The sequence below is a fragment of the Kryptolebias marmoratus genome, linkage group LG12, assembly GCF_001649575.2.
Source record: "Kryptolebias marmoratus isolate JLee-2015 linkage group LG12, ASM164957v2, whole genome shotgun sequence".
Lineage (NCBI taxonomy): Eukaryota > Metazoa > Chordata > Actinopteri > Cyprinodontiformes > Rivulidae > Kryptolebias > Kryptolebias marmoratus.
Genome location: NC_051441.1, coordinates 20,408,863 through 20,433,573, shown reverse-complemented (window position 1 = coordinate 20,433,573; position 24,711 = coordinate 20,408,863). Strand labels below are relative to the sequence as shown.

The window sequence follows — 24,711 nt, the reverse complement described above, 5'->3', positions numbered from 1 at the left end:
GGGGGCGGGGGGTGGGGGGTGGGGGTGGCGGGTGCTGGATTCAAGGCTTCCATTTTGAAGCTAAGATGGATGCCTGCGCACATTTCCTTCTCCCCGGCCCTTTTCTGGCTCCTTACATAAGAGCGATGAGGGCAGAGCCTCCTGCATGCCACGTGTTAACATATCAGCTCACTGGAAGAAAGAAAAAAACTTTTAACAAGTCGATTTCTAACAGATTTAATTATTCTTTTGATATTGAACCATCACTTCTCCAAATTGGTCATATTAAGTAGCCTAACCCTCTGTTGCTCTTTACAGCATATGAGCAGGACCTACAGAAGATGGATGTTTTTGCCCGTGACCATGTGTGTCTGTTAGCAACATATGTCATGAACCACTGGAGGTATTTTAATGAGTTTGTCGGAAAGTAATCTCTGGTAATACAGCTATAACTGATTAAGGTTTGGAGTCTACCCGATTCAATATGGCTGCTGCAGCCAGCTGGCCTTTAAAACTCAAGAAATGGCTATAACTTACTGAAATGTATTGATATTAAGCTAAAATCCGGTGTGGTAGAAGCTGAAGCTAATCTCAAATACATATTCTAACCTGTAACAAACTGCACAAGATGCTTGTTTTAAAAACTTGCCATCAACTATTTAAAGTCAATTCTAGCTGTCTGTTAGCAAAATATTTCATGAACCACTGCATGCATTTTGGTGAAACTTTCAGGAAATATTCACTGGAAGGACAGCTACAACTGATTACCTTTAGGAGCCAATCCATTTCAAGATGGCCACCACAGTCAACTCAACTTAGAAAATACTAAAAGGACTGTAGTTCAATCAGTTTTGATTTTAGAGAGAGTCATCCACAACATATTTAAGTGCTACCCATTGTGCAAAAAAAAAAAAATCCTTAACCTGGTTTATCTGTTAGTAAAATATCTTGTGAACCTCAAAACAGACTTTAATGAAACAATCAGGAAATAATCCCTGGATGAACATCTACAGTCGATTAACTTTAGGAGTCCGTTTCATTCATGATGGCCTTCACAGCTAATTGACATTATCCAGTACAAAAATGTCTACAACTCAATCAATTTTATATGTAATTGGCTTAAATTTGATGTGGTAGTAGCTGAAAGTCATCCTCAACACATACTCCGAGTTTGCCATCTTGTGACAATGCGAGAGACTGCACTTGACGTTATTTTCAAGGTTTCACTGAAACAGCCACAACTCCATCATTTCTCAACATGAAATGATGTCAGTTTGAAACTGGCAGGAAAGGCGGTGGGTGATAGGCATTCCTTCAAGGAATGTGAAGCCTTTCATTTTTTTAAGTGGTTTTCAAAACGTTTTCTTGGGCCTTTTAAAGTGTTTTATTTCCTTAATTATTTCAGCCTATTCATTTTGACAGAACAACCGGAATTTTACCATACACAGAAAGGCAGCACATGCACGGAGAAAACATGTAAACTCCAAGCAGAAAGCACTCTTTTGAGATGCAAACCTTTTTGCTGGAAAGTGACTGACCACTGCAAATGTGCAGTGCTTAAGGCTTAACGTTAAATTTAAAAGTTTTCTTAAAGTGGCAAGTTAAGGAAACTTAGTGCCTAAAATGATACAGCTTTAGCTATGCTGCAATATTCAATGAACCTTGTTAATTGACATACTTATTTTCTGCACCTTTGCAAAGACAATTAGGCAATAAAAATGTACCTTTATATTCCAGGACAAGACGGATCTGAAACACTAACACATATAGTCAATCTAGAATCACCGGTATATTTCACCTGAATGCATTTGGACTAAAGAAACCACAGAAAACCCCTTTAAGGCACAGACAAAACACCCCAGTTAAGATCTGAGTACTCCTTGCTTTGAGGTGTCAGTACAAACCATCATAGTGTTGTCATGTCAAGAACATAGCCCATTTATAGGGATAGTTCAGATCTCTGAAGTAGGTTTCAGTGGAAAAGTTCTGAACATTTAAAGGCACAGTCCAGTCAACTTTGAAGTGGTGTTCTCTCTAATAGTTATCAATAGTTAGTATCTTATCAGCTGTGATAGCAGTTAGAGAGCACAGAGTATGGAGAAAGAGGAAAAAACCTTCTCCAGGCTAGGCTAATGAGTGCCAGTTTTTGTGGTTGTTGTTGTTATTTTTGTTTTTCAGGCTTATAAAACAGCTCTTTCTCAAAATCGACATGCCACTAAGAAGGGATGCTCCATTACCTAACATTAAACTTCTACACTTTTGCATGACACTGTTTATTTAGTTTGTTGTTGTTTTCTCAACCGAACAACGTCCGTGTTATTGACCGACGGTGCTGAGGCTGCTGAATGAATCAGTTCGCCTGATCAGCGCGCCTAATCAAATTTACCCCTGATAACTCCACACGAACTGATATATTCAGCAGCAGAAAACAGAAAATTTAAAACATGCTTTCCAAAGAGGACATTAAAAATAATAAAATGCAGACCAAAAATACAGAACTTCAGTATGGTTCACGAGGTCATTTCCTAAAAAACAGTGATGATGATAATAGTTAATGCCAAAGTTTAAAAAAAAAATTAAACAATGTATTGTGCTCTATGTGTTGAGGCTGACTCTCAGCAACTACCACAACAAATTGTAGCCCTATATCTGTAAAATTGACTGAGGTAGGCTATACCCATTTTTGTATTGGCTGATGTTGATTACCTGTGGTGGCCATCTTGTATTGGGTTGGCTCCAAAAGTAAAACAGTTGTAGATGTGCATCAAATGATCACTTTCTGAGTTTCATTAAAATTGACCCACTGGTTCATGAGATTTTTTTGCTAACAGACAAACAGGGTTGACACCACTGTCTAAAACAAAGGTTTAAGGCAAATATGCAGCAATCAAAAGTATGTGTTGGGAAGGAATCTCGGCTACAACCACACCAAATGTTAGCTCAATAGCTCAACTGGCAGAGTTTTGTGTTTGCCAAGTTCGCTTATCTCTGGCAGGCAGCCATCTTGAATGGGATTGACTCCAAAAGTTAATTAGTTGTACAGCACATGTTCATCCAATGAGAGTTTCATTCAAACTGGCCCACTGGTTCACAAGATATTTTGCTAATGGTACACACAACTCACACACAGACGCAGGCAAAACATTATCGCTCTACCTTCACCTTTGGCAGTGTGCAATAACAAAACAAGACAAGACAAGAATAACAAGTTTTGGGAGAATCTATAGCCAAGCTAACAAGGCTTTTTAAAATGTATTTTCAAGTTCTTATTGTGACTGCTGTTGCCACCTAGTGGTGGAGTCTCAGTATTTCAATGTTTTTGTGTGGATGATGAAAAAAATATTTTTCTTTATTTAACCAGGTAAACCCCATTGAGATCCAGATCTCATTTTCAAGGGGGACCTGGGCAAATAAGTGGAGAACGAAAAATAAAGTATTTGAGGTAGTGTAGATGGGACATAAAAACAAAGCCTTTTAGTTCATTAGATATTTAAACTTTGGCAACTTCTTTAACCCCCCTGATGCCCTCGTAACTGAAGAGAGGAAGAGAAGCCCTAGGAATTGGGGTCCATTCGACCCAAAGGCCACGGAAGGGGTTAAACTATTGGAAATATATTATATTTTCAGTGCTTGAAACTGATTTGTTTACCATATAATGTAACTAATGGAATTTGGTCTGTCCTGTTTTCTGTTCACAGGTTCAGTTTCCTCCCAATCCGAGGCACTTTGACCCACTCAAAGTTCTTTAACTAAACCTGTTAAAGAGCTTCTCCTGAGTCCATCTTATCTATTTGCTGAGCCTTATCACAAACCATGGGTACGGTGCTGTCGCTCTCCCCCAGCTACCGCAAGGCGGCTCTCTTTGAGGATGGTCCGGCCACGGTGGGTCATTACACAGCTGTTCAAAACAGCAAGAACGCCAAGGATGCGGCGGCGGCAGCCAAGTCCCTCAAACGGCCCTCTATTATTAGTGCTTTGCCATGGAAACGCATTGTGGCCGTGTCGGCGAAGAGGAAAGGTTCCAAGAAGCTCCAGTCAGAAGGAGGGGACGGTGGGAAAGGGAGCCCTCTAGAAGGCCATGCAGCCACCACCACCAGCTCAGCTTCCAACAGCTTGAAGATGAAGAAATCTCAGTCTTGTGCTAACCTCTCGTCTTACTCGTCCATCCAGGACCCTTCAGCTACCACCACCACTACCTCCTCCCATCTGCCCACCTCCAAGACCCTGGCAAACGTAGCTACTGTCATTGCCAAAAAGAATTCCCTTACAGGCCCTGGAATCCAGGCTTCCACCGCTGTCGGCACACCAAAACGTGTCATCGTCCAGGTAAGCCGAGTGTCTTTGTTTCGATCGTAAAGAACAATATGTTCCAGGTCTTCTTTGCTAACCCATCTGCTCCTTCTCTGACTCCAGGCCTCCACCAGTGAACTGATGCGTAGCCTGGGGGAGTTCCTGTGCCGTCGGTGCTACAGACTGAAGCGTCTGTCCCCGACAGATCCGGTCCTGTGGCTGCGCAGCGTGGACCGCTCCCTGCTCCTGCAGGGCTGGCAGGATCAGGGCTTCATCACTCCCGCCAACGTGGTCTTCCTTTACATGCTGTGCCGGGACGTGGTCTCGGCCGAGGTGGCCTCGGAGCGCGAGCTGCAGGCCTCGCTGCTCACCTGCCTCTATCTGTCCTACTCCTACATGGGCAACGAGATCTCCTACCCGCTGAAGCCCTTCCTGGTGGAGGCCGAGAAGGAGGCCTTCTGGGATCGCTGCCTGGAGATCATCAACCGGATGAGTGGCAAGATGCTTCAGATCAACACCGACCCGCACTTTTTTACCCAGGTGTTCGCCGACCTGAAGAACGAGAGCAAGAAAGAGGAAGAGAAGACCAAACTTCTCATAGGCCTTGACCGATAAGAGGGAGCTGGGAGGGGGTAGGGAGGGAGGGAAGGAAAGGAAGCGGGGAAGGCTAATGGGACGTGTAGAGCTACTCTGGAGTGGTTCTGGTGTCTGGCGTCTCTGCTGGTTCCATAGCCCAGAGGAAAGCGCTTGTAGAACTAAACTCAACATTTAAACTACTCCAGTTACTGACGTACCAAAATACAATTCCAATAAATAATCTGAAGCATCTCACCTGTTGGCAACAGGACACATTTTACCACAAAGAAGATAAAATCCATTTGCTATGGCGGGTTTGACACCTTCAGCCAGATGAATGACATGATTTGATCTAATTAGGATCTCAAAATTGTTTTGTGCTAGCCACAGAGCTGAGAACCAGCCAAATCTTTCAGTCATGTTTGCACTTGGCTGACAGAGTCGAGCAAGTTTTATCTTTATTCTGGCCAACAGAGACATGCGTCAGTCTGAATTGTACCTTGTTTCATGACATAAGGAATAAAAGCAACCGACCTAGAGACGCCAGACACTCACACACACATTTATATATCTAGTAGCAGTGAACCGTCTGAACACAGATTCATTGCAGTGAAGCTTCTGACTCCTACTGGATGAGTAAATGTGTCCGCATGAGGTTCTTCATCACATCCTCGCACCCGACCAGCTTAACTTGACAGAATTATCTTCTCGTGGTCCCTGCCCAGGCTCAGAGCGCTAGCGTAGAGGTTGAATGTGAGCCCCACGTTTGGAACGCACATAAAATTGACAAACGCCGCAAAAACAGCACAACCGTGCTGCACTTTACCTAGAAAGAAACAGAAACGCATAAAGTCAAACCCTCCAGGAAGCAGTTAATTTTTTTGGAGGAGTGTGGGAAATGTTGGTCGGTCCCTGCACAAATTATCGCTCATTATGGGAACATTTTGAAGTGGGGGTTTGAAGTTAAGACCCGTCAACATTGCAGTTCCGACAAGCTAACGGCTACCAAAGCAACTTCCTGCCGTCCTGAAACAGCTCCGGTCTCAGAAATTTCAGTGGTTCTTTCAACCCTCTCCAGCTGTTAAAACGAAGAACCACTTTCCGATTTAAAGTGACACCTCCTGCAAACTTCTCCTTCTTGAAAGAGAGAAAACTGCACGGCATGCAGACCCGTCTCCACTGGTATGTCAGAAAAACAAGCCTGAGCAGCCGCAAGGTCTAAACGTTAGTTCTGCTCACAATTCTTTTAGGTCTGGTAATTAAAATAAAACTAGGAGTGGTAACGCCCCACAGGTTGAGAGCTACAGCTGTAAACCTTTACACCGCTGTCAGTTTAGCATTGCATAGTTATTTACACAGAACTCTGTTTTTTTTTTACATGAACAAATAGCAGCAGCAGCTAGCTGTAGCACCGTAGATCTGGCACGCAAAGCCGATGATAATGTAAAGGTTTAGAAGGCAGCGTTTGCCCGAACTGCTAAAATGTTCTGAGACTGAAACTGCTTTAATACAACTGGTGGTTGAATTGTCAGTCTGGTCAGACTGAGGTCATTCAAAGCGCCCGTCTGCAACAGGCAGGGTAAAATAAATCAAATAAATCTTCACAAACCCCTACTTTAAAATGACTCCCTTCGAACAAGCCCTCCGTAAGATGTTTACATGAACAGAAACATGGGAAAAATGCAATACTGACCTCTTCAGGGCACGTTTTACACGGGGAAGCTAGATTTATTCACCCTGCCACCCTGCACCTTTTGCCACCATGCAAGTTGGCGCTGAGCACTGGAAAAAGAAAGAAGGAAATAAGGAAAGAAGGTTAGTTTCTTTTTTTAAAAAAACTGTGCACTCTTAATGTGTGCACCCCACTGTACTGACGACTTTGTGGTGCTGTGTCACAAAGGACATCTGTACGAAGACAACCCAAGCAAATGTGACGCCGTCCAAGCTCGGAGGCAAACGCAATGAGTCTGGATGGGGCTCCTCTTCCAAAGCACTTCTTTCCGTGTTGCTTTCGCCTCCCAGTTCTCGAAGGCCCCGGCTGCCGTTTGAGTTTCCGCCTGGTCCCCCCTTCCTCCCCTACGTTTCCCCTTCTCCTTCACCGAGCGCTTTGACATGCATGTGTGCTTCTACAGGTCTCCTAGCATGCTGCTTTGTGTTGGACACGCCGCGCCCCGTGGCGCAGAGGAGACCGAGCGGTCGCCACCACGAACTGCTGAATGTTAGACCGAGCGATGCGACATCAAGGCGACGCGGCCCAAGGCCTCTCAAACGGGGGGATAATTCATAGCTTTCTCGCAATTATCTTAGAAAAGGCAAACGATTGGCCCTTCGCCCCGATTCTTTCTACTCTTGGTTACGTAGTACTCAGGGGCCTTAAAGAGCTCACCAAGATTAACTCATCTCCATTTATGGAAGTCAGGGATAGATTGGGTTCATAAAAAAATCTTGATTTCCCACAGGAATTTGGTTCTAAGAGGGTTCTTTTGTGCTGGGAAAAAAAATAACAGTGCAACGTTTTCAACCCCCAGAACCAGAGATGTTTTACATCTTCATTCCAGAGAGAGATGCTTTACCTTGATGATTTCATGTCTCAGCGTCTAACCGTAGCATATATACTGTCTTCAGTTCTCAAAAAGAAAGAAAAAAAGAAAAAAAACCCACCCTCTCCCTTCTCATATGGGGCGGAGATCTTGTGCCATATCATTCTAAAGACTCGTTATTTCATACAAAATGAAACAAACAAACAACAAAAAAAAAAACTATCATGAGCCAACTGAGAGTCTCCAGCTCCTGAACTCGAGGGACTTTAAAGGAATCACAAATAAGCTTCTTTCATAATGTCGTTGTGTTGTGTGTCGGAGGGGGAGAGCAAAAAATAGGGACTCTCTTCCTAATGGAAGGACATTAAATGACAAAAAAAATGGATTTTATTACACAGGAAGGTTGTTTGATTAACTTTGGAAGACGTATGTCTACTTCAGACCAATCAAAACGGAGTATTCACACTGACATGAGTTTGAAAACTCATCAAAACATAACTGGGTCTTTCTGAAAGGTTACCACATGGAGCTGGTCATAAGTTTCACCGCAAAAGGAACGGGAAGGGCCTTCGTTCTGCAGGTCGTCCCCCCCCAGTTGTGTTTTTATGCTCCCGTGCCATCGGACTCCAGCGGCAGCAGCTGTGAGGACCAACATGTAGCTTCAATCCGGAATCAAACCTGATCTCATATGCACACAGAGGACAAACCCGCTTCGAGCGAGCTTGTTCACTCGTCGTTCTTCCCCGGTTGTTCGTTCCGATGGGCTGATGAGACAAGTAGCATTTCTCTCAACGACAATGGCATGCAAACTGTTGAGCAGTGATTCGTTTAGAATGCGTCCGAACGGTCCGAACTGCAGCAGAAGATGGGATTTGTTCTGCGGCAGGGAAATGGCCACAAAGGCGGAGTTTCAGGGCTGTCAGGGTCACTTTCTTCTCCATAAATGTTAGAAGTAATTATTGGCTGATATTCATCCCTGGTGATAATCAGAAAGGTTTGCTAAGGCCGTCACACTGGATGAAGACCTCCCTAGTGAGTCAGAACATGGATGGGTCTTTGGAGGGTCTTGGCGAGGTCTGCAGGGGTGCACTGAGAAGGCGTAGGCTCCCGATTACAGATGACAGAGGGTACTAATCATCCACAAAACCTTTAGAGCGTGGTGTAGCATGGTGGTGGCTGAGTATTTATTTATGACATGGGGCTGGCTCATTGCACACGCTGCACACTGGCGGCGCAGCTTCTACGCACAATGTGTCGCTCTCTTCCTACAACCAGTACGCTCTCACCATGCGACTGCGACCAGCAGTCTGTACTCTCAACACACCAATAAGCGTTGAACCCATAACCGCAGTGCTGCCAGTTTCACAACTATGTCTCTGTTTTTGGCTGGTATTCAGACCCCTCTGGCAACTCCTTTTCAAAAAAAAAAAAAAAAGCGACAAATCTTGCGACTTTTTCCGGAGACTTTTGGAGACTCTGATGTGAAAGCGCGTACCATTCTTCCGCTTCTCAGCGGCCCTGCTGTATGCCCCTCCCCCGCCCAAACGCACCTGCAGGTGGTCCAGTCCTCGCTCTGCATTAGAGGTGGGAATTATGGCTTTTCGAAGGGATCTGGATCTTGCAGATCTGTTGCTTTCAAAGAGCCGTTCAAAAGATCAGCCGATTGAACGGTTAGTCACATGGTACTGTCAGCAACATAGTACGGCATACGTCATTACATACAGCTCTACCATGTGACTTGTCAAACGTGCAACCCCCCACCTCCTGAGTGCAGGTTCACCAATCACAACAACTGCTGCGCTCCTCCCCTTTGCTTGTTCTCAGTGGAATAGCAAAGGAATGGCCTGTGTGCATGTCAGCACCTGAGGAAGGGGGGAAATTAAATGAATGACTCTTTACTGTCTGCGACTCGGTTCCCCTTGTTCGTTTTAAAGAGCCGTTCAATAGATTCAAATCGTTTGTGAACGTCACACCTCTACTCAGCTGATGCCATCTGAGACAGTCGTAACAGGGCGAGCGACAGAGCGCAGTGTGGGTGTAGGACGTTGAGCAGTCAGAGCGTAGCAGCATCGTGATTGCCTCCAAAAGGAAAGTTTTCCAAATTGCCACGATCCAGCAATGCTCCAATTGGTCATGTAAGTGACGGAGACAGTAGAGGGGTTGTCAGTGGGAAGGCAACCGTAGCACCTGTCAAAGCTGTTTCTTCTGGGGTACAAATACTGCTACACATGACGAGGCTGGTCCTTTACTTTGGATTTTGAAAACGGCAAGCAGAAAAAATAACTCCCTTTTTATTGCCTTCAAGGGATTTACTGTGTATCCATTAATGCACAGAAAAGGCTGCGGAGGTTTTACTGTCCTAAAAGACTGTAGCTAACGTTAAAAGGTCTAATAGCTAACAGCTAATCTGTCCTGGGCAAAAAGACAATATTCTCTCGAGCTAATGAAAATAAAACAGCCTACATGAATTATTGTGACTGCTACAAAAAAAGAAGCCAGTTTGCACCATTTAATACCATTATTTTTTATGTTAGGAGGGCGAAACATGTGACATACGCTGTGAAGTCACGCTAGCGGGTTTGCTAAAGCATTAGCGTACCCAAAGCAAAGAAATTCTTCTGTTAGTTTAATTTTGGAAAGCTTCAACATCATCAAAATAACTTAATACCACAAGTGAGAAGCATAAGGCTCCGAACACCAATGCTCTGTTGCTCGGTCTTGAAGTTGACGCAAAGTAATTGTGTTAGCAGCGACACTGACAGCTGCGCAAGCTAGTTAGCTCGTCAGCTAGTTTCTTCCGCCAACCGCTGAGCTTTTGAAATGAAATGAGTCTGTTTGAGGTTGTTAAGAAGTCCAAAGCGTGACAGAACTATTGTGCCAAATTACAGCTGCTAACTTGTGATTGAACAATCAGTCTGGAAAGGAAGTTTTTGTTTTCTTTCTAGATTAACTTCCTGCTCAAGTTTCCGAAACCTCAGAAGTCCAAATCTATAAAATATACCCCTCCCTACACACACACACACACACACACTGAATACCACAGTGTCATTAGTCACTGCCGTGAAAATGTCAGACAAAATCTTTTAAGAGTGACGTATTTCAGTGACGCAAAAGAAAAGCGTCTTGAAACATTGAGCCCTATTTTTGCACGTGACTGCTCCGGCCCCATCAGCTGCTAATACGAAGGATGAAGGTGAGGAAAACAAGACTCTGAATGAACTGTGTTCCTGACGGCGGTACGGGGAGTACAAGCTGGTCGTGCCCTCTCATGTCCACGCTTTCATCGACGATCAACTCATTACAATGTGCCATACTTTATCTCGCAACACGTACAAGACGAAAACCTATCGTGTAATCTTCTAATAATGATGACGTTGGTTGGATTTGACTTCCTTTTTTCATTTGTGACTCGTGTAAAAACAAGAATCTTTGTTGAACAAAAGTCAAAGCTACTAGTGTTACTAGAGTGCTAATGCTGCAATCTGTTACTATGTGGATGTATGAATATGTATGTGAGAAATATGAATAATTTGATCAACTGTTACAGGTACTTTCTATAAAAAAAATCTTTACAAGCACTGACTTTTGTTGTTTTTTGACAATTTTTTGTTTGTTGTTGTTGTTTTCCAGGTTGTGGGAATTTAATAAATGGGGAACTTTTTTAGTGTGACCACAAGAGGGCAACAGAGAGTCATTAAAGGAAGACATTTCTGTTTTAAAAGGGCCAAATTCAAGCAAAAATCCTATAATATTAAACACAAAGAAGAAAAAGAAAAAAAAAAACATTTATTCAAACAAAAATTTACTACTTCCTGGTTCTTCAGCACATTTTTTTGCAATTAGCCAGAAATGAGCTTGGGTATTACGAAATGTCCACGGATGCTATGAATGGTGTTTGAGATGTTGCGATATGTTCGTGTCTTTCAGCAAAATACCTCATAATCCATTGGACAAATTTTATTGATATTCTCAGGAATTAATCATGGATGAGCGCCTACAACTAATTAACTTTTGGAGTCAACTCAATTTAAGATAGCCGACACAATCCCGTGACCTTAAAAGGCACAAAAATGTCTATAAATACATCATTTTTTACAGATATTGCGCTAAAATTTGGCGTGCTTGTAGCTGAGAGTCATCCAAAACACATATTCCAAGTGCTCAATAATATGCGTGATGTTTGCGTAAATCTTTTGCGTTGACTGTTGGTGTCAACCCTGTTTGTCTGTTAGCAAAATATCTCATGAACCACTGGGTGGATTTTAACGAAACCCTCTGGAATTTATCATTGCATGAGCGCCTACAACTGATTAACTTTTGCCGTCAACCATATTCAATATGGCCGCCACAGGTATGCATCCTTAGAAAACACAAAAATGGCTGTACCTCAGTTAATTTCACAGATAATGAGCTCAAATTCGATGCGGTCGTAGCTGAGTCATTCACGACGAAAGCCCCGAGTGTGAGATTGAGATGTTATTTTCAATGTCATTTTTTATCATCATTTGATTTTAGTGTAAAACGTTTGGCATAAAAGGTTGCGGGCGATGTGCATTTCTTTGGGGAATGTGAAGCCTTTTAGCAGTATGGATGTTTGCAGTGCACCAAACTTTTCAAGTGCACAATTACAGAGGTACAAGCAAAAACCACAAGGGAGGTAAAAAGATGACAATGTTCCAGGTTTGGACTTGCTGAGTCATCCCTGTTTCTGAGTGACTAGGCAGTTTTTCCCTTATCTCCCTGAGGGTAAAATTTCTGACAATGAAGCTGTTTCACGCAGTGTGTTGCTTTCTGCTCCAAACAACAGTGACCCACATGCACATCTGTAATTAAAAAATACAGGGAGGTGAATGAAACCCGTAGTTTTAGTTTATATATTGATCGTGGCAATGAGTGATCATGTAATTGTGTGTGTCTGTGTTTGTGCTTGCTTTTTCATTTGTCTGTCTGTTAGCAAAATATTTCACGAACCAGTGGACGGACGTTAGTGAATCTTTCAGGATTTAATCATGATAAGGACATCTACAGCTGATTAGCTTTTGGAATCAAACCAATTCAAGATGGCTGCCACAGCTAAGCGCTTTTAGTAAACACAAAAATGGCTGTAACTTAGTCAGTTTTACACATACTGAGAACAAATTTGGTGTGGTAGTAGCTGGGAGTCATTACCAACACCTGCTTTGAGCAAAAACAAATTGTGCCACATTTTGGCTTAAAACTTTGCAATTAACTGTTGGCATCAACACTGTTTGTCTGTTAGCAAAATATCTCATGACCTGATGGGCAGATTTTACTGAAGTTCTCAGAAGACAATGTTTGGATGTACATCTACAGCTCATTAACTTTTGGAATTAACTTAAATCAAGATGGCTGCCGCAGCTAATCCACCTTTTGTTACTCATAAACAGCTATGACTCAGTCAGTTTTACCCATATCAAACTAAAATCTTGTGTGTTAGTAGCTGAGACTTATTCCTTGTGGTTTTCTGTCATACTGAAATATGTGGCTGTAAGAAAACTTCACAATATAGCCATTTTATATATATGATATATATTTCTGATTCATGTTGGTAAATTCTGTAACTGAGGCGTCAAACATCAGCTTAATAACAGCAGTGAAGTCACATACACAGTCTCTGCAAACACTCCTGTCTACACTGCCAGGGTATGAAATCTGAGCCGAAACTTCCTCACTGCTAGCTTTTGGTGGTAGTGCACACATCGTGCACTATCGTAGTACTCTATGGGTGCTGTGAAGGGACAAAAAGGGCAAGCCATTTTGTAGCCCACCCATGGTTTTGCCTGTGTGTGCCAAAATATCAAGCTGTGCGAGAGCTTTGTATAATAAATTTACCATTAACTATTTGCAGTCAAGCCTGTTTGTCTGTTAGCAAAAAAAGTCTTGAACCATTGGACAGGTTTTGATGAAACCTTCCGGGAAAAATAAATCATGGGATGTGTCGATATCTCAAGAACTGAAGACAGACTTTCAGAATTACCTCCTCCAAGGAGGTTATGTCTTTGGTTGTGTTTGTTTCTTTGTTGGTCAGTAAGATTACATATAGTGAACACATTTGGATGACATTTTTTGGGAAACATTAAACATGCTACCGTTTGAGTTATTTTGTGAGTAATCTTTTGTATTTAGTTCTATTGTTATTCATGTTTCTGTAGTTTTCCTTTATTTCTTGTTATCCATGTGTTTAGTTTTATGTTGTAAGTTCTTGTATAGTTTTTGCTCACTATGTCCTTTGTGTCCCCTGTCATTGCTCACATATCCTCAGCTCAGGACTTGTCAGCCTGCCACGCCCATCTGCACCTGTCCCCAGTTGGTGATCAGTCACCTAGGTCCACTTAACAATCCCCCCCGTCCTTAAAATCAGTTCCTCGGCCTCCGTAACTCACAAGTTCATTGTTGCTACTATGCACTGTCTGAGTTCCCTTGTGTCTCCCTCCAAGTGTTTACTGAGATTAGTTATTTGTACTTTTCTGTTATTAGTTTCTGCTGCCAAAACAGCCTTTGTTTTTATTCTTTAAAATCAATTAGTTTGCCTTTGAGTTTCTTGAGTCTATCTGCATTCTGGGTCCGAACCCACCATCCACTTTCGCCAGCTACAAGGAATGAGTCGTTAGATTTTGGTGGCGATCCGGATCTATCAGGTTGGGGTGGTAGAAGGCCAGACCCAGAATGTAGACCGTGTGAGGAGCTTGAAAAACTGAAGTACTTTTTTTTATTATTAAGAAAAACAAAAGCCTGATGTGGCAGCAAACTCACGAAAGGTCAACTTCAAAGAATAGCGAGTTGCCACAAGGACAACCAGACAGCACATTACTATAACAATGCTTCGCAGCTGAGGCTGTGAGCAGAGACTGAATATAAAGGCTGGGCTGACGAGGAAGAGGGAACAGGTGAGTGCTTACAAACTGGAGACAGGTGTAGATGGGAGTGGCAGCCCAACATGAAAAATCACTGAGGAGATGAACTGAAGGAGAGTGAATCATGGCAGCAAGGGAGCAAAACGATACGACAAACATGAACAAAGTAAGACACACGATTCACAAAAAAAAAAAAAAAATCACCCAGATCCTTACAAGGTAACGATCCGGATTCAAGAATTTAAAAAAAAAATCTGACTGGACAGTGACCCCATGGCCTTGGTCAGGGGTGTCAAACTCCAGGCCTCAAGGTTCCACTGTCCTGGAGGTTTTAGGTTTTTCTGCTCCAATGGTTTAATGACCTCCTCACCAAACCATCAAGTTCTCCAGAAGTCCACAAGTCATTCATTTAAACCAGGTGTTTTAAAGCAAGAACACATCTAAAACATGCAAAATATAAAATCTACTTGCATGCCATGTTAGCGAAATAGTGGATCCAATGTTGCATTTTTAGTCTGTTATTACTAAAAAAAAACTGTTAAAGGGTGAGACAGAACTGTCTATCAGTGGTTTCAAAGGTGATCCCAACTGCTTCCAGTACATTTTTCTTGTCCATCTTAAAGGAAAGACATTATGAACGGTACTTTATTCACGTCACCAGAGGTAACTTTGCTGTAAATACGCTATTTTTCTAAACACTTCAACCCATGCAAAGAGAAATTTAAACTCAGCCAACATACGTGGCAGAATAAGAAACAGTACGACAACAGCTTTTGCAAATCTGCCTTGCGTTTCTACAGTGTAGTACTTGTTATCACCTGCCACCAAAGTTTTTACCCATGTTTGTGTGTGTGTGCACTTGTATGTTCGTTCATAAGAACAGAAACTTAAAAAAAAATAAAAAAATAGAAGTAGGATAAAGAAGACACACACACATCAATCTGTTACCTGTCATATTTTCATTATATTTGTTAATGAAAGACAACGCGGTTAAGCATAGTATTTTGGTTTGTAGTTCAGTTTATTTTGAGTCCAGGAGTTTTGTTTGGGGTGTGGCTTCTTTAGCACGCCTCCTCTGGGTGTTTCTGTGAAAAGGTAGATTGATTTAATTTGGCAGTATTTGATTGAATTTCTTTTTAACCAAAATTACATAACATGAAGATAAATATCAAAAAGTGTTAAAATATAAAAGTTTTAGTTGCAAATACTTACCTCTGCCATTGCCCTCTCCCAGCAGGTGTGCACAGGCAAAACATTCCCTGGGGGCGTGTACACAGTAAATAGTTCTGGGACTGCACCATCAGGGAATGGAAGGGGGTTGTGTTTCACATTATGGTATTTCTATGTTGAATTTTGAGTACTTGTTGGGATTTAATTAAAGTTTGTTCTGTTTGTCTTGATTTGTAAATAATGCATCGTTTAATAGATATTCATTTAATGTAAACATTCTTGTTTGGTTATCATTTTGCAGTTGGGTTTCACTTATAATGGTTTCTCCCAGTTTAGTTCCACTTCTATTTAAGTGGTATGTCTTTCATTGTTCAGGTTGTTGTTGGTGTGGTTATTCTGTGCACAAAAATGAAAGAAGATGCAGCTGATATCCGTCTGAGCCTATTTTGTTTTTGGGTCCCACCTCCATGACCGCTTCACCTCCTGACAAGCATGTGATGAGCAAGTGACAAGAAGACAAAGGGGAGCTTCAAAAACAACCACACACACACACACACACATCAATCTGTTACGTAACTGAAAGTTAGGCTCTGAGAAACTTCCTTCAGTCCCGGCCACTCGTCAGGTCGAGGAGATGTTGTTTTAGGTCCCTCGTTACCATGGAGACAGTATTACGAGTCTGTGACTGGATGGAGCTGACGACGGTGCCTGCAGTCTGTCTGAGGAAAAAGAAGAGTTGTCATGTGGGAGAGGAACAAATATGAATCCTGTGATGGTTGGAAAAGTTTATCACTTGCTGGGTTTTGAACCCACAACCTGCTATCCATGCAGCACTTCTGGAGCATTCAGGTGTGTTAACACAATTGGAAATACATCAGCAATGACTTTAGAGAAGCAACTGTTACTACTTCGGTATTGTCATAAGGTTAGTGAAACTCTGAAAAACCACAGAAGTCATGAAAGCTAAATAGTTATTCTTCTTTCTTGTGCTTTTGTTATTTGTTCATGACATTATTTCATGGTTTATATATGTGGATGTTTCACTCTTCTCCCCGTTCAGCATCTGAGGTTGAAAATGAATCTTTATAGAACTCTGAGATGTGTGTTTGATTGGTAACCTCTCATATTCCCTCATTATTAACCATAACATGTGGTGTTCTGTTAAAATGATGTTCCACTTCTAGCAGTGTCTTTACAAGCGTTGATTCATTATAATTCTGAGGTGCTGACAACTTTGACTATTTGAGTGAATGAGAGGATTTAAAACATAGATTTTTAAAGTTTAAGCTTTTAGTTTCTTATCAGTGAAAACACTCCTTTGTGATTTTCCTTCAGACAAAGATCAGAAGAGAAATGTCTTTTTATTCACTGATCAGTTCATCTAAACACGTTTCCTCACCTTCACTTAATGGGATTTATGACTGAATTTCATTTTATTCAACAGATCTGTTCATATTTTTTATGATTTCCTTTTAGGAAATACTTCAGGTGAACAGTAACTGTCTGAGAGACATTTAATTAATAATAATGCATTTTATTTGTTAGTGCCTTTCAAGACACCCAAGGACACATTACAAAATTAAATACACAAAATTAAATAATACAAAATGGCTATAAAACACTGAGACCAAAAGAAAATAACTCAGAACTTAAAGCGAAAAGGCTAACTTGAACAGATGAGGTTTGAGTTGTGATTTGAAGGTCACAAGAGAGTCAATATCACGGATGTCGGGGGAAGAGCGTTCCAGAGTTGGGAAGCAGAGAAAAGGCTCTGTTTCCCATGGTGCTGAGGCGGACAAGAGGCACATTGAGGTGGATGGAAGAGGAAGAACGAAGAGAGCGTGAATGGGTAGTGATGTGCAGGAGATCGGACAGGTAAGGAGGGGCGAGGTTGTGGATGGCCTCAAAGGTGTACAACAGGATTTTAAATTGAATTCTGAATGTGACTGGAAGCCAGTGAAGGTGTGCTCACAATTAATGAATAAAGAATTAAAAGTTGTTAAACTATTGTAAGAGAAAGGTTAAAAATTGTGAAACTGATGTATGAAGAAAATTCATATAAACAAATATGTACTTGTAAAGGCGGTTCATAATGTGATTTCCCATTGACCACGTTTCACTTGAACGCATCACAGTTGCATTTTGGGTTTTGAACCTGATGGACACAGACAGAAAGAATGAGTGGACACTAAGAGAATTTAATCTGCATATGGTCCAAGAAGCGCACACGGTAACTGTTCATTTCTTTGATTTTACTGTTTTATTTTATACATCTACAAGAATCCAATGTAGCCTTTTGTTGTGAACTTTATTTTGTTTCACTGTATTATCGTGCATTAAAGGTACTTGAGACTGTTTATGGGTAGACATTAGCAGAAGGATCTTAAAGAGAACTGTAATACGTCATACTTGAGCAACATGTTCTTTATTTTGAAGTTTTTGTGGTGTTGAAAGAAGAAGTGAGGGAGCAAAAGGAAAATAAAAGCTTTGAAAGACACCCGTATGATTTGTGGCCATTATTTCGTTGGACCTGTGCAGCTACGTAAACTTTGTTGCTTTTGGAAGCTCAAACGGTTGAATCGGACACAGCTGAACTTGTCTTCAGCTCCGTCTGTCAGAATGCTCACACATAGTTTGTTGGAGGGGATTTTCTCCAGCTGAGGAAATCCCCTCCAACAAACTATGTGTGGTTTGAACCCCTGGGACACTGATGTCAGACAAACAGGAGCCCTGAGGTACAAAGATCTGACCACCTGTTCCTGTGAGCAGTGATGTCCTCCTAGAGCTGCACCACAGGAATCCAGCTGTGAACGTGTGACGTCCATCTTCAGCTCCTCCTGCCTGGTTCAACAACCAACCATATCAGTGGGAAGAACCTCCTGATGGTCGGAGCTCCAGATCCCTGCTGCTCGTTATGGTTTGCTGTCCAAATTAATTAACATTTATTCTGGGCTCATTCATAATTAATTTCTTGATCTGTAAATAGTTTGTAAATACCCCCTTTTGTAATAAAACTACATAAAAAATTAAATACTTTGTGTTTAATTCTTGTGTATGTGCTTCAGAGGGTCAAACTGTGCTATAAACTTAGATTCCAATGCATAAATCTGAGTTAAGACTAAATAAACTTGAGCTAAGGGTAATCTAACACAATGCAGAGTTATAAAATATTATTACTTCATGTATTAAAGGCGTTTGCTACGAATGTAAAACAGTAGATTAAATGAAATTGACTGATCAACAAGCCACATAATATGTCTCTGATTCAAATTGTCTTCAGTGACAGTTTTTCTTTAATTTCCCAACTTTTATTTATTTATATAATTTTTTGACTTGTGGGTACATCTTGTTCTCCCTGTGTACATGTGGCTTTACTCTGGTTTCCTCCCACAGACCAAAAACATGCATGTTAGCTCGATTGGTAACTCTAAAATTGTCCCTAGGTGTGAGTGAGAGGGTGAATGGTCGTTTGTCTCTGTGTCTTTGTGATGGACTTGCGACCTGTCTAGGATGTCCCCCGCCTCTTGCACAGTGATCGCTGGAGATAGGCACCAGCTCTCTACGAGCCGGAAATGAGACGTAGGTGAAAGGAGATGGACAGATGAATGGATGGGTGCATCTTGTCTGTGGTGTTTGTTCCTCTTCCTCAGTGACAGATTAAGGAGAGGGGGCAGATGTGCCCCCTAATGTGTCTAGTAGGTTTTCTAGATTTTGAAAAAAACTTTTTGTATGAACATGAAGTTTTAAACCGTTACCAGAATGGCCTACGAGTCTAAGCTTTCATTTAAAAGGAGTCCTTGTAAAAAGAACCCAGAATAGCTGTCCATGGTGCTGAATCCAGAGCCAGGTCAACAGACTGCCACAGATCAGCTTAGCTACAACTCAGTAATCTTCACAGATATTGACAATAAATATGGAGTGGTAGTAATTAAGATTCATCCACAACACATATTCTAAGTCCTACCTGACTGCAGAAGATTGTTTCCAATTCTGAACTGATGCTTAACCTAACCCTTTTCCGCTTGCTCTCCCACGCTCTCCACACACAGGCACGCGCGCGCGCACACACCTCCCGTTCCCGTGGGCTCGCCTCCGCCGTTCTCAGCCAATCAGAGCGGGATGCGCTGCAGCTTATAAACCATCTGTCGTCGAGCCGTCCACCCTCCGTCCCCCGCCGCCGCCGTCCTGTGAATCATCCAGCCCGAGCTGCATCCCTGTCACCGCCGCGACCGTGAAGATGGCGTCCCGGGTAAGACGTCTGCATTTCCTTTTCCTCCTCATAACACAAACGACCACCCTTTTCTCCCGCTCTCTCTCTCTCTCTCCCCCCTCAGACAAACACGAGCAGCTCAAACCGCAAAATGTCGGTGGCGCTTTTAATCTCCCGTTAGCTCTGAATGTCACCGCGGGCGCGCGCGGGACGGAGGGTATTTATTTCACGCGAGTCTCGGCCCTTAGCCCTGGCTGTACCTGTGTGTGTCTGGGGGTGGATAGGGGTGGCATTTGGGCCGGGTCTGCACGGCCCGTCTCGGCCTGCTGACAGCTCGCTGCGAACATCGCCTGCTTGCCCTTGAGCCGCGCGCGGCCGCACGCAGCGCTTCAATCCCAAATCCAAATAATGAGGAGGCTTTTTTTTGTTTGTTTCAGTGGCCAAGGCTTCTGCGGTGTTCTGCCGCCGATCGCAGCTGGAGCAGCGCAGCAGAGCACGGCTGACGCTGGGCTGTGTGCGTGTTTATTTAAGGGTGGGAGTGGGGATGGGTGGGGAGATAACAACCTGTTCTCTCGAGGGTGAGAAGATCTGTGAGCCAGAGCTACAAGGCTGCTGTCCCTGTCATCAGGAGCCTACCCCACCCCAACACCCAGATGACACATTTGGGGGGAAAAAAACAACAAAAAAACAGTCTCAACTTCAGTCTCAAACGCTCAAAACAGCAGCCTGCTATGATATTTTCCCAATCCTGACCAAGTAGCTTTTCATTTCTCCCCCCTCAACTGAGTAGTTCAGACACTAGAACCCAATCAGTAATGCTGGGCTCAGATTAGCTCAAAAGTCGGTACCTGGATTTGGATCTATAGTCACATTCAGCTTAATCGTAGTCTAGTTGCAAGTCAGACAACCTGCAGGATTTCTTATTCCCGTGCTCGCAATATAAGATGCTGATTTAAATGCATTCAAACACAAGCAGAGGTAGTACAGTGCGACATGTACTCAGTGAGATACAAACCAACAGGAAAAAAATTAAAACATTTTTAATGCGATTACCATGCGCTAAGTAGCCATATTGGAGTTTGAGCTCACATTTTTTTGGAATGTTTAAATTCCGACTACAGAATGTAATGCAACACAAGTTCCTTCCATTACCGAGGTGAGGTGATGTTGGGTTTACGCGTCACCAAGGTCACCGAGTCACGTTTTGCTGTCAGGAAGGGAGGCTTGCTCTTCAAATGAAGTCGCTTTAAGGTGCTGCCTAAAATGCCGCAATCTCACTTTATTGTCACCTTAAAACCAAAAAAAAAACACAAAAAACTAAGGATTTCTAAAGAAAAATGAGGCTGGTTCTGATGCAGAAAACGTTCAAACGAAACGGTTATAAACATGATCAAAATGGCCTTTAGGTTCTGAGACGTGCAGTACCTCTTACTGCCTGTAGAGGCTGGCAGTGTGTTTCAATGATGCCCCTATTTGAGGCATTTAACAAAAACTTGTTGTCAAACTTGTACATATTTACTCGGCCACGATCCGTAAGCACGAGTGTCCAAACTTAGCTGGCCCTGTGAGTCAGGTCATATGGTGACAGTAAATTCAAAAAAAGTTAAAAAACAAAAACAACTGGATTTCTATTCAGCTACAGAATAGAAGTCCAGTTGTTTTTGTTTTTTAACTTTTTTTGAATTTACCATGGCCTGGATGACTGAGAATCTACACCAGCATGGTGACAGTAAGTCATGTCAGTGGCAGATGTCACAGCAAGCAAAGAAAACTAAGAGACCTCGTTGGGTAATAAGTAGATAATTTCACCAAAAAAAAAGTAATAATTCATTATAAGACAGTCTTTCTTTCCAGGATTTTCATTCTGCAGCTTGTGACCTTGAAAGGGATTCAAGCCTCATGGAGGGGGGAGTCCAAATTCTGCCATTTTGTTGTGCGACCAGTGTCGTACCTTCCTAAAACCACCGGGGGCCATCTCACTTTACACATGCTCATTTGACTGCTTTTCATGACGGGTGGAACACTTTGTCACGATACTAATCATGACAAAGATGATGATGGCTGGGTGTCTGTGGCTCAGTGGTTAGAGCAGTCATTGTCCAATGTGAAAGTTGGAGGTTCAATTCCTGTCATGTGACCATGGGCAAGACACTTAACCCCTCATTGCCTTTAACATGTGCCCCATTGGTGTGTGAATGGAGTTTAAAGCACTGATTAGTCTCCACAGAATGATTTATTCAGATTAACTTTGTAGAGATTCAGTGCTGTATCAATGTGTGTATGCATGGATAAATAAGGGCACAGATTGTGCTTTAAGTCGCCTAATTGTCTAGAAAGGTACTATATAAGTATAGTCCATTTACCACTTAATACTGTGTTAAAAGGGCTGAGGGTGTGGCTTTGTGCAGGGTCACCTATCACAAGCAAAACCTTGAGTTCAAGACGTGCACCAGCCATTAGCAAGGTGCTATTATTACAAAAACCATTGTGCTGCTGGAGCAGAGGCATTTATTTTTTATCTCTGAGAAGTATGAATCTACATTACAATTACAAAGGCGGGACTACATTTTCCCGTGGGGCTACCTTATGGCTCCATTACCTATTTTACAATAATTGCTCCGTAGACACAAGCAAACACAACTTTAATCTCAGTGGAACTGACCTGCTCGTACTTTTACCTCATTCTTCCTGCCGAACCACATGAGATGACAGCAGCACTTTGTTTTATCTGCTGGATCTTTAAAGCCTGAAGTACAAATGAGGCATGCGATTTGTCATGCTTTTAAAAGCCCGTGAGTTTTCCTTCGTCAGGTTTTACAAAACAAATTATTTTTTAAGCGAATCATATTTGTCAGTAATCCAAAAAGTTTCATGTTAAAGGAGTGGGAAACGGACAGAAGCATACGGTCGATAAGATACAGAAAATGAATGACGCTAATAGCCTCAAACCAACCGCAAAGACACAAAGCGACGCCACAAGTGGACTCAGAAAGCAGAAACCGAAAAACACAAATGCTTTTAAAACCTCCACTGCAGAAAACATTGTAAACAGGCAGGAGGAACTAAGCTCCTTTTGAGTTTAAAGGAAAACCATTAGGACATTTTTTTGTGGGAGAGAAATCAGAGCATTTCCTGTTTCCCATTTTCTGCAGAAAGCACAACTTGAGAACAGTTGGTAAACATGAAGCATTATCACACAGTGGTTTTGATGTTTACAATAAAACATAAGCAAATTTACCCAAAATGTACTTAATAATTCAGTGAAACAACGGAGTATGTTTTTAATTTCAAACAAGAAGACAAAGAAGTCGCTTCTCAGGCTAGCTAATGCTAGCTAGGAGAGTTAGCTAACTGGAAAATGGAGCTCATTTCTGACAATTTATTGTTCCCGTTCGACTCATTTGTATGCAAGAATTTAAGGATAAAAATTAACAACACAACAAATTGATGTTTTGTAGATATGCACTTGGTTGAAAATTTGTAGCATTAAGCGACAGAAATAGACCTAAAACTACATGACTTTTGGCTAAAAGGTAGCTAATTTGCACACATCACTAAAAAACAAAAAACAAAACAGCAATAAAAAAACAGCATTTATTTTTGGTTTAGAGTTACATAGTCTTCATGGGTCAAGAATTTCTTGTGCATTTTTTTATTTTTTCTTCTGTCTTTCTTAGTAATTTGGGGTTAGAGTTCTGCATCTTGCTAATTTTGAATTAGATATTAGCTAGATTCAGTAGGCTTGGATTTTCTTGAATTGTATATAGCACCAGTTCATGACAAAAGTGCTCTCTGTGCACTGTAGAAAAACATTCACACACACACACAAACGCACACAAATGCATCACACCGCCTCCTACTGTATGGAAACAAACATACACTTTCTCATACTCATACTCTGCTGTCGCATCTCTCTCACTCCCCCCCTCCTCCTTCCCTCTTTCTCTATCTTAGTAATTACTACATCGGCTGTTTTAGTGGGCCAGTGGTATCATTTAGAAATTCGGTACTGTTTAGTTTAGCTTTATCTTCCTGTACACTTAGTTTAGTTCTGTACATTTAGTCATGCTGTTGGTTTAGCTTAGCTTATTTAGACAATTAGTACCTGTCATTATCATGTTCTGTAACTTTGTCTGTAATTTTGTTCTTGTGTTGTAAAGCACTTTGAGTTGCCTCGTGCTGAAAAGTGCTATATAAATAAATGTACCTACCTACCTACATACATTATAAAATTCTAATTAGTAAAAGTTATATGCTTAAGGAAGCCAGCAGGTTGCGTTGAATCTTCACTCCGTCGCAGTCTCCCATCCTGAGCAGCACGATGGTGACAGTAGAAAGGAATGACTCCCTTTTAACAGGAAGAAACCTCTAGCAGAACCAGAACCAGGCTCAGGACGAGCGGCCATTTGCTTCAACCGCCTGGGGTTAGAGAGGACAGGAAAAAGACACAAAAAATGACTGGTCCAGGTGGAGTTTTTATGGGAAGATAAACAAAGAAAAACATGTTAATGATAGAAATAAATACGAATACAAATATGTAGAGTAGAGCAAGTAAAGACAGCAGTAGAAAGAGGAAATGTGGTCAGTTTGTCCTCCAGCAGTCTAAGTCTAAAACAGCATAACTAAGGGATAGTTTAGGAAACCCAAACCGACCCCAACCCTGCTGAACACAGCAGAACTGTTTTCAAGTCAAGATACTCTAGATATTAAGCAGTTTCTAGAAAATGATACAGCAAGCATACTATGACTCATTTCATCCTTATTATTTAGAAGGGTCTAAATGATTTAAGACATACCGATCACCCTAACAGTATAGATTTATGCAAATCCAGAAATGTCTGCAGTGCTGATGTGATTCCATTCTGCGTTATGAAATAGAGAAAGGTTTTAATAATTCATCATGTTTTTTTTATACTTTTCCAAGTCAGCCTAGATCTTTGTGTGTGTGTGTTTGCATGCGCGATGGTACATTCTCGGTCATCCAGCATGAGTCAAAAGTATCCAGTGGCGTATTGTCGGGTTTCTCCCCACTGCAGGCACACAAACAGAAACACTGACGAAGCCCCCCCCC

General features: G+C 42.0%; 2 protein-coding genes across 3 annotated transcripts in view; both read left to right on the top strand.

Annotated features, from left to right (window-relative positions):
- The first annotated feature begins 3,676 nt into the window (after positions 1-3,676).
- On the top strand, positions 3,677-7,555 carry LOC108247079 (cyclin-dependent kinase 5 activator 1). The gene is made up of 2 exons (XM_017434949.2): positions 3,677-4,305; positions 4,393-7,555. The coding sequence occupies exons 1-2, from the start codon at positions 3,793-3,795 to the stop codon at positions 4,882-4,884; spliced, it is 1,005 nt and encodes a 334-aa protein (XP_017290438.1). The 5' UTR covers positions 3,677-3,792; the 3' UTR covers positions 4,885-7,555.
- Positions 7,556-19,555: 12,000 nt separating this feature from the next.
- Positions 19,556-24,711, top strand: part of LOC108247085 (vesicle-fusing ATPase) — a 55,998-nt gene continuing 50,842 nt past the window's right edge. For both annotated transcript variants that reach the window (XM_017434967.3, XM_017434966.3), the window contains exon 1: positions 19,556-19,679. In XM_017434967.3, the coding sequence (XP_017290456.1) occupies positions 19,668-19,679 (12 nt within the window). In that variant the 5' untranslated portion in view covers positions 19,556-19,667. The remainder of the gene's footprint in view (positions 19,680-24,711) is intronic.